The 8,959-nt window shown below is 44.3% G+C and overlaps 1 protein-coding gene across 6 annotated transcripts in view; it reads left to right on the top strand.

Moving 5' to 3' along the window:
* The first annotated feature begins 1,105 nt into the window (after window positions 1-1,105).
* Window positions 1,106-8,959, top strand: part of LOC123183052 (disease resistance protein RGA2) — a 14,271-nt gene continuing 6,417 nt past the window's right edge. For 2 of the 6 annotated variants that reach the window (XM_044595784.1, XM_044595783.1), the window contains exons 1-4: window positions 1,121-1,632; window positions 2,105-3,277; window positions 4,641-7,097; window positions 7,788-7,865. In XM_044595784.1, the coding sequence (XP_044451719.1) occupies window positions 1,327-1,632; window positions 2,105-3,277; window positions 4,641-7,097; window positions 7,788-7,865 (4,014 nt within the window). In that variant the 5' untranslated portion in view covers window positions 1,121-1,326. Of the gene's footprint in view, window positions 1,633-2,104; window positions 3,278-4,640; window positions 7,098-7,787; window positions 7,866-8,270; window positions 8,941-8,959 lie in introns of those variants that run through there. The other 4 variants (XM_044595781.1, XM_044595780.1, XM_044595782.1 and 1 more) reach the window with 4 other exon arrangements.

Raw genomic sequence — 8,959 nt, 5'->3', positions numbered from 1 at the left:
ACCGCTTCCACGGCGAGATCGCGCGTGTTCGGGCCTCCCTACCGGAGGAGGTGCGCCGCCGCCCGGAGTAGGCCGCCAACAACCACGCCAGCTGGGCGGCGTACTTCCAACGCCACCACAAGGAGCAGGTCGCCTCCACCAACAACGCGCCGGTCAGGGGCCGCCACCTATGGTGGGGCGTGCCCAGGCGCACGCTTTGCTATGTCCTCGAGCACCTCGAGGGAGGCAACGAGCCACTGCTTGAGTACCTGGCGGCCCCCGCCCCGGCCTCGGTTCCCCGCCAGAGCGGCGGCATGTGGCTACCGAGGCGCATGGCGGCCGGGTCCTCTTCTTCTTCCTCCTCCTCCTCCTCCCTTTCCTCTGGTTTACCGGCGCTCGTCAACGTCAAGGCCGAGCCCGTGGAGATGCCGCTCGGCCGGCGCACCCGCGGCGGTGCTCTCGTCATCAACGAGGGCGGTTGTGGCTCCTCTGCTCCGTCCTCCCGCCTCGTCAGGCCAAAGACAGAGCCGGGGATTGTCGCCGTGAAGAGTGAGCACGACGACATGGCCGCCGCCGACGAGGCCGCCCTCAAGTGGGCGCGTGAGGACTACGCCAAGATGGAGACGGAGCACCAACGCCGCGCCCTGGAGGAGATCGCTGCTCGGCGCCGCGGCCACGACGGCGATTTCATCGTCCTCGAGGACAGCGACGATGACGCACCGCCGCCAATCAAACCCGTCCGCCAAGGCGACCCAGGACAGGGGTGTAGCAGGGACGGCCGCGGCGTGGAGGAGGACGGCAGCGACGACTACAGCGCTTTCGACAAGCTTTTCGGCTTGTAGGCGGGGCGACGACGCAGTAATGTAGTCGTTTTTAAATTATGTTTTCAATATGTAAAAAACAATGGATGGCCGAATTATGTTTTTAAATTAAATTTCACCAAATTCAGTATCATGTTTGGCCGGATTTTGGCCGAGTATGGTTTTAAAAAACAGCACGTGGGGCGACCTTGGTCCGGCGGCTGGAAAACCGACCGCGATTTTTCCGCCGGCGCACCCTGAGGCGACGCTATTTAAAGCCCGAGGGGGCAAACGGCTGGATATGCGCCGTCACATTCAAACATGAGGCCTCTTCAAACATCAAGTATGAGTGGGTGGAGAGTGGAAAAGGCAAACACAAGTGGGTGGCCTGTAGGCTCCTCCCAGTGCCCTGACTGGTCAACAACCGCGTCTCCCCCGCGTGGTCGCGTCTCCTCAAGGAGATAATAGTGACTGCTCTTCCTTACCTCCCTGTGCTTCCACGAAGTCAGAAGATATTATTGTTGTGGGAGAGAGGCAGGGAGCGAGCATGAGCGGGTTCGGGGAGATCATCGCGAGCGCCGTGGGGAAGCAAATCGCGAGCAAGCTCGGTGAACTCGCCACGGAGGAGGCCACCCTGCAGTGGAGGTTCAAAGACGATGTTGAGGTCATGGCGGACAAGATGCAAGATCTGGAGGCCGTGTTGCACGATGCGGATGATAGGCTGCGCCGAGGAGGAAGAGATGGGGAAGTTGTTGGGCGGTGGCTCACCAAATTCAAGTCCGTCGCCTACGACGCCGAGGACGTGCTGGACGATCTGGACGCCACCGAGCTCTTAAAGAAGAGCCAACCAAAGGTATACTCGCTTATTACATTCTCCTGTTGTAAGGTTGTGGTCTAGGAATAGTTTTGTCTTGCATTTTAGGATTATTATGGATTCGTAGTTACATGCCATGCTCAAAGCAAAAGAGGCGCTTTGAATCTCAACAGTTGTTCATAATTTGTGTCCAGCTCGTTTTTTGTTATTTCTCGATTGCTTGAAAGTTCTTTTCCCATCCACCAAATTGCGAGTATTTTTTAGACCCTTAAGCTGCAGAGTGACTTAATTTCAACTTATCTTTCTCTAGTTCGTTTGCCTTTATGTTCCGTAGGGGTTCACTAAACTTGAATTGTGACCATCCCCATAGAAATACTACCTCCCTGTCCCAAATTAGTTGTCTTTAGATTTGTCTAGATACGGTTGTAGATATATAGGAGTAGCTAGTAACTAACATCATAACTTACAGAGATGCGCCTAGCGAATGATGTTGACTTCAACTTTTTTGCAGTTGAAACTGTTCTTTTCCAGGAACAATCAAATTTTCCAGCGGATCACCATGCCTCACAAGCTGAAGAAATTGAGAGGGGAAATAGAAAAGATAGGAAAGGAGGGACAGGCTCTCAATCTTGTGAGACATCAAGAACAAGCACAAGGGAGCATAATAAACAATGAAAGTTTTGTAGGCATCTGTGATGAAGGCTTGAGATCTGGAGTGGTGGGGAGGGATATGGAAAAGGACAAAATAATCAGGCTGCTACTAAACAAGGGCGCTATCGCTAGAGAGGGTATATCTATTATCCCGATTGTCGGGCTTGGTGGTCTAGGAAAGTCAACATTGGCTGAATCAGTCTTTGTGGACAAGAGGGTCAATGACTTCGAGGTCCGAGCCTGGGTTCATGTGTCTAAGGAGTTTGATCTACGCAAAATTGGGAGTGCCATCCTCAAAAGCATAAATAGCAGCATCAACCTTGACAATTGTAGTTTGCAGTTTTTGCAGGAAAATCTCAAAAAGGAACTTGCTGGTAGAAGGTACTTGATTGTTTTGGATGATCTTTGGGAAGAGGATGGGGATAAGCTGGAAAGGCTGAAGCAGATGTTACAACATGGCCGCAAGGGTAGCAGGGTTATTGTAACTACGCGCAACCAAAGTGTAGTGAATAAATTGAGCACTGGTGTTCTTGCACACCAAAGAAAATTTTGTCCCGTGCCCAACTCTGATCAAATCAACTTGTTTGTTTTGTCAACTGATGAATGCTGGGAAGTAATGAAGCAAACAGCATTTGGGCCTGATGATGATAAAAGTGACTTGGAAGAAATTGGAAGGGAAATTGCAGAGAAGTGCTGGGGTGTACCACTCGTGGCAATTGCCCTTGGGCAAGTAATGTCCGAGTTAAGAACTGTGGAGGCATGGCAAAAAATAAGAGATACAAACATTGATTTGGGTCATAGAGACCACAAGAAGACATTGGAGCGCCTCATGCTGAGCTATTACTACATGAAGCTGGACTTCAAAATGTGCTTCACATACTTGGCGGCCTTTCCCAAGGGCTTCATTATAGAAAGTGATCGTCTAATTCAGCAATGGAAGGCTCTTGGATACATTCATGGATGGGATGATGGTAAAAGGTGCATTAACTACCTTATGGGGATGTCCTTTCTTCAAATCTCAAGGTCCTCCGTGGTAAGTGTTGAACACTATTTCTGAAGTTCTTGTTTGGCCATGCGTATGTAGAGTAATTTCTTGGTTTGCTTTCCAAATAAATAAAATTGATCGATACACATTTTTAGTTATATGTTACTGATATATACCCTTTTATCTCGATATTCAGAAAATATGGATATATTATGCTCTCTTTCAGCACCTGATTATGTCTTTGCCTTAATTTTTTCGCTATAAGATTCTTGTTTCAATGTGTCTATATCTACACTTCTAATATTTCAAGATTGTTTAGAGTTCAATTTTTACGTTTGAAACGGGTTTAATCTCATTAGCTTGCAGTTGAATTTAGTGCCTTCAAGTATATTTTGGCTCCAGGTTCTTTGTTATTCTTTGATTTAAAAATCAAATAAAAAGTATAGTGTTGTTGGAGAACTTTCTTATTTTGAATTAATCAAATCAGAATATATCATACCAGATTATATGTTAGATTGGATATAACTTTTGGATTCTTTGGTATCTTTACATTAGATAAATATAGTGAGATCCACAAATCGTGGCTGTACACTAGACAATTTCTCATTTATGAGAACTGTTGTAGAGATGATACAATAATTTAGACTTCTGGGGCCTAATGGCGATATATACCCCCTCTTAAATAATATAGTAGAATTATCACTGTATTAATAAAGTTATATTTTGAAAAGGTTTGGTTATCAATATAGAAGAATTGCTAAAATTGAGAACATCAGCCTGATACTGCTAAATAATCAGATATATACTTTTATAGTGATGTATCATTTTGAAAAATAAGATATACATGGTTATCCCAAAAGACAAGTATTTTGGAATTAATGCAGAGAGAGTACTACTTCTGTTTTGTACACCAGGTCACCAGCATAGATCAAGTTTGTACGCAACTTCTTAACGAAACTAGTACTACCTCTGTCCAAAAATAACTGTCGCTCAAATGGATGTATCTACAATTTCTGGACGGAGGGAGTATTATATTTGGAAGAGAACGGCGTTCAGTGTACCTATGTTATCACGCCGACCAGCCAACAGATAAACATACTTTAAATAGTCAGATTCACCTTGACTAATCAACCATTAGGGCGAGTTGAAAGGGAGGAAGGTATTAGAAGGCTAATTGACCATTAGAAGAATTAATTATCAATTACAGATGTTAGATGAGGCTCATAGATTTTGTGCATTCGTTTAGTCACTATCTTTTTTTTGCAGGGCGTTTAGTCACTATCTTGCAGCCACTAATTTATAAGTTGTTAATTTTTATCATACAAAGATTTTTCACTTGGTAACTCAGCATAACCTTGTGGGGTTCACATTTTCTTTTACAAGACTAAATTTATAGTAATCCCCTCTGCAGATTAGGTCAAGTCCAGTGCATGCCAATGCTCCTCGAGAGCTCACCATGCATGATTTGGTGCATGATCTTGCAACAATAATTTTGGGACATGAATCCCTTGTTCTAAATGCTACTGAGCCGAGGAGTAGGAAGAAAGCAAACCGTCGTTATTGCCGACATGCACAGTTGATCAACTACCAGAATCAGTATAAGGTTTTCAATGATCTGCCAGGCAGCATCAGATCCTTCCATGTAAGACATTCAGAGAAACAACAGCTCTCCCAAAAGGCATTTTCCAGAACGAAGTATATACGGGTCTTGGACCTAAGTGGATGTTTAGTTGTGGGGCAATCTACTCCAAGCAGCATACTTTTGCCATCTTCCGTGCTTCAGTTGAAGCTACTTAGGTACCTCGATGCCTCTAGCTTGCCAATTACATCACTTCCTGAGTCTTTCCATACACTTCAAAATATGGAAACTCTAATTCTGTCCAATTGCTCACTTGAAACCTTGCCTGACAGTATCTGTAGCCTCCACAAACTCAGCTATTTGGACCTAGCTGGCAATGCTAGATTCAGTAAGCTCCCTGACAACTTTCATCTTCTTAGTAAACTCATATTCCTGAACATGTCAAGTTGTTCCAAGCTAACCAAACTTCCTGACAATTTTAGCCTGGAGTGTTTAGAACATTTAAACCTATCAGGTTGTCATGAGTTAAAAAACCTTCCACAAGATTTCGGGAATCTCCAAAATCTTAGGTTCTTGAACCTTTCTGATTGCTACAAGATATCAGTTCTACCAGAATCATTTTGCCAACTGAAGCATTTGAAAGACCTAAACCTTTCCGATTGTCGTGCCCTTGTAGTACTCCCTGAATGCTTTGGTGACCTTTCAGATCTTGAATCCTTGAACCTAACAAGTTGTCCCAGGCTAGCACAGTTGCCCGAGTCAATCTGCAAGATGACTAATCTGAAGTGTCTCAATTTGTCATATTGTTTAGGGATGCTAGAGCTCCCCTCCTCACTAGGTGATCTTAATCTCCAAATATTGGACATTTCTGCTGGTGCTCTCCGTCATTTGCCAGGTAGCATCAGTAAAATGACTAGTCTCACCGAATTTGTGGTCACGTCAGGACATCCTAGGGTGTATGAAAAGGCCCAGGAAATTAAGAAGCATCTAAATTTGCCAGGCCGCAAAGTACATAGAGTACGCAACACAGGAAGAGGACACGACAGTATAGTTGAGCTTGGAGATGTGAATTGCCCTGAGCTGTTAATTGGATCTCTTCAACGTGTCAAGAGACCGGAAGATGCAGAGAGAATCAAGCTGCGTGATAAATCATGTCTTAGACAGCTAGCTCTCCACTGGAATCAGAAGAATATGAATGCTCATGCATCCTCGGCTGAATATGTTCTGAAGAGGCTCATACCAGCTCGAAATCTTGAACAGCTTATGATACAAGGATATTCGAGCAAGGGTTTTCCTAACTGGATGTGGCACATATCCTCCCACCTCCCTTGTATTACATATCTGAGTCTTTCTGATTTAGGTGCATGTGATAATCTTCCTCCGTTTGGGCAGCTACCAAATTTAAGAAGTCTATATCTGCAGAAAATTCCGAACATCACGAAAGTCGGCAGGAAATTCTATGGGAAGGGTGGAACTTGTAAGAAACTAAGATTGTTACAATTGCAGTCGATGGACAATTTGGTGGAATGGCGGACAACACTGTCAGGCAAAGAAGATGGTGAATTTTTAATCTCTAATTTGCACAATTTAGAGTTAAAGGACTGCCCAAAGCTGAAGTTCCGACCATACCCCCCCAGAAGTATGTTTTGGTGCTTGGACAATAGCGATAAGGTTTTGGCAGGAAGTACATTTTGGAAACTCTCGTCTTCCATTCTTCCTTGTCGTATGGGTATAAAAAATTGCAGCTTTTATCCGGGCAAGTGGCATAGACTAAAGCAATTCCTCACTCTCGAAGAATTCTCATTGACCTCCTGTCACGGCTTGATGGCCTTGCCAGAGGCCATTCGCTGCTTCACCTCTCTCAAAAAGCTAAGTTTGACGTCGTTGCATTGGCTGGAGAAGATGCCAGAATGGCTGGGACATCTCACTTCTCTACAGGTCTTGGGCATAAAAGATTGTTGCAATTTAACTTTTTTGCCTGAAAGTATGAAAAACCTCACTGCTCTGAGAGTGCTAATGCTTCTCGAGTGCGAAGGACTAGATATATTGCCGCAATGGCTAGGACAGCTCAGTTCCCTACGAGAACTTCGCATCAGAGACTGTCCCAACATCACATCTTTGCCTGAAAGCATAAGAAACCTTACTGCCTTGGAGGAACTGTACATTTCTGGATCTTCAGGTCTGGTCCGTAGGTCCCGCAGGGAGGATGCATATAAGGTTTCTCACATCCGTAAAGTAGTATTTGAGCTAGAAGAACCAAATGAGGAACAAGGACAAGAAGAATCACAGGTACACAACTACAAAAGGCCCTTTTATTTACATCTTTGTAATTACACGTAATCACCCATAGCTTCATTTGCACATGCTATTGCAATGATCTTGATGACCCGGGCATTCGAAGCGTGAGCATGTATTTCACTTTGGTGTATGTCTATATGTCATTTACGTGCTCGGTCATCTTATATGACTTATGCCTTACTTAACTCTAATGACAAGGTGTTAGAAATTGGAGTCGATCCCTTGGCTGTATCGATGTACTGTACTAGTCAGCTTTACAATAAAGTTACACATATAGCCTTTTCTCTAAAAGAAGAATTGGTGTGGAATATGTGTATATAGGGCTATAGTTGGGCTTGAATGTATACGGAGGGTTAGTGTTTTAAGTCGAACACATGTAACTCGGGTTTGCTATATAAAGGCACCACGAGGTAGCTAAAATAGACTATACAAAGCTAGTAGGCTAGACACAAGATCACAAGGGAGTGGTCTAGGCACCCTTAGCAAGAATAACCAGACTAGCCGTGGTGCGAGAGATGCGTCTGACGGCCTCGACGGACTTGTCGTCAATTGTACATTTGTACTATGTCGATTTAGTAAATGAGAAGGAGCGCCCGTAGTCATGCCCCGGGACGTAGGTGTTTGTCGTTTCTTAGTTTACTTTCCACAATGACCTAATCGTGTAAATTTTGTGTAACACAGGAAGCATGGATGAATAGGCTATCGAAAAAATACGGAGAAAACCCGTCGAGACATAGAGAGGAACGAGAAGAACTAGAGGTATGAAACTCCAAAACCCAGTAACTTTTAATCTAGTCATTATGGTTTCATTTGCACATGCCTTTGCAATTAATTTATATAAATATGACATAGGAATTCAACTGATGCATATTTATTTTATTTCTTTGATGTGTGTTTATGCCATTTTCGTGGTTAGTCACCCTATATGAGTTCCGCTTTAATCAACTCCATTGCCCTTCAGCGTAAAGATTACTCTCTTGTAAAAGTCACATTTTTATAGACATTCAAAACCCCAAGGTAAAACATTAGATGCAAAATCAAGGCAGGAGATCAAAACCTACTAACTCAGTGTATATGTATTTATAAAACTAGTCATTAACCTATGCAACTGCATGTCTTCTATAATATTATTAATTAAATGTAAATTATCAACCGCTTCCTTAGCCCGGGCAGCGGCGTGTGGGTCGACTCTGGCGGTGTAGCCCTAGCAGGAGTGGCCGGCGGGGTTGTGGAGGCGGCCTGCGGTTCCATTCCCATCGGAATCGACGCTGACGGTGGCTGCGACGGAGACATTGGGCGACGGAGGCGGCAAGAGGTGGTGCCGCGGGCAGGAGTTGAGGGGGAGTTTTCCTGAGAAATGTGTGTGAGAGAGCGCAACGTTTAGGAAGTTGACTCCTCAAAATTTTGACGAGTTAAGCAGATAGAATCTTGGCTAGGCGCAGTTAATATTTCGAGTTAACCGTTTTTAAGGGATCGGCTAGAGTTGCCCTTAGAGCATGGTTAATAATATAGCCAGCTGCTGGCTATAACATGTTGCCATGTCATTTACAGTCAATGTAATAGCTAACACGTATAATAGTTGGCTATAAGAAAGTACTACTTTGTCAACGTATGGCCCACCTTCCGCTCTCACAAACCTTCTTGGAGCTCGTGCTACAGCTAGCTGTAAGTCTACATCCCGCTTCCCTTCTCTCTCTTTCAACTAAGCAATAATACAATATTTAAATCCTTACAGCCCGCCTACATCACCCTATTATACTTGCTCTTAGCACTCATCATGTCCATTGAACTTGTCCCCGTAGTCGCCTGGTGTGCAACGATCTGTTTGCTTATCATTTGACGTTCTTATGTTT

This window comes from Triticum aestivum, chromosome 1D (assembly GCF_018294505.1).
Source record: "Triticum aestivum cultivar Chinese Spring chromosome 1D, IWGSC CS RefSeq v2.1, whole genome shotgun sequence".
Classification (NCBI taxonomy): domain Eukaryota; kingdom Viridiplantae; phylum Streptophyta; class Magnoliopsida; order Poales; family Poaceae; genus Triticum; species Triticum aestivum.
The sequence above is the reverse complement of the archived record's forward strand: the minus strand, read 5'-3'. Positions and strand labels throughout refer to the sequence as shown.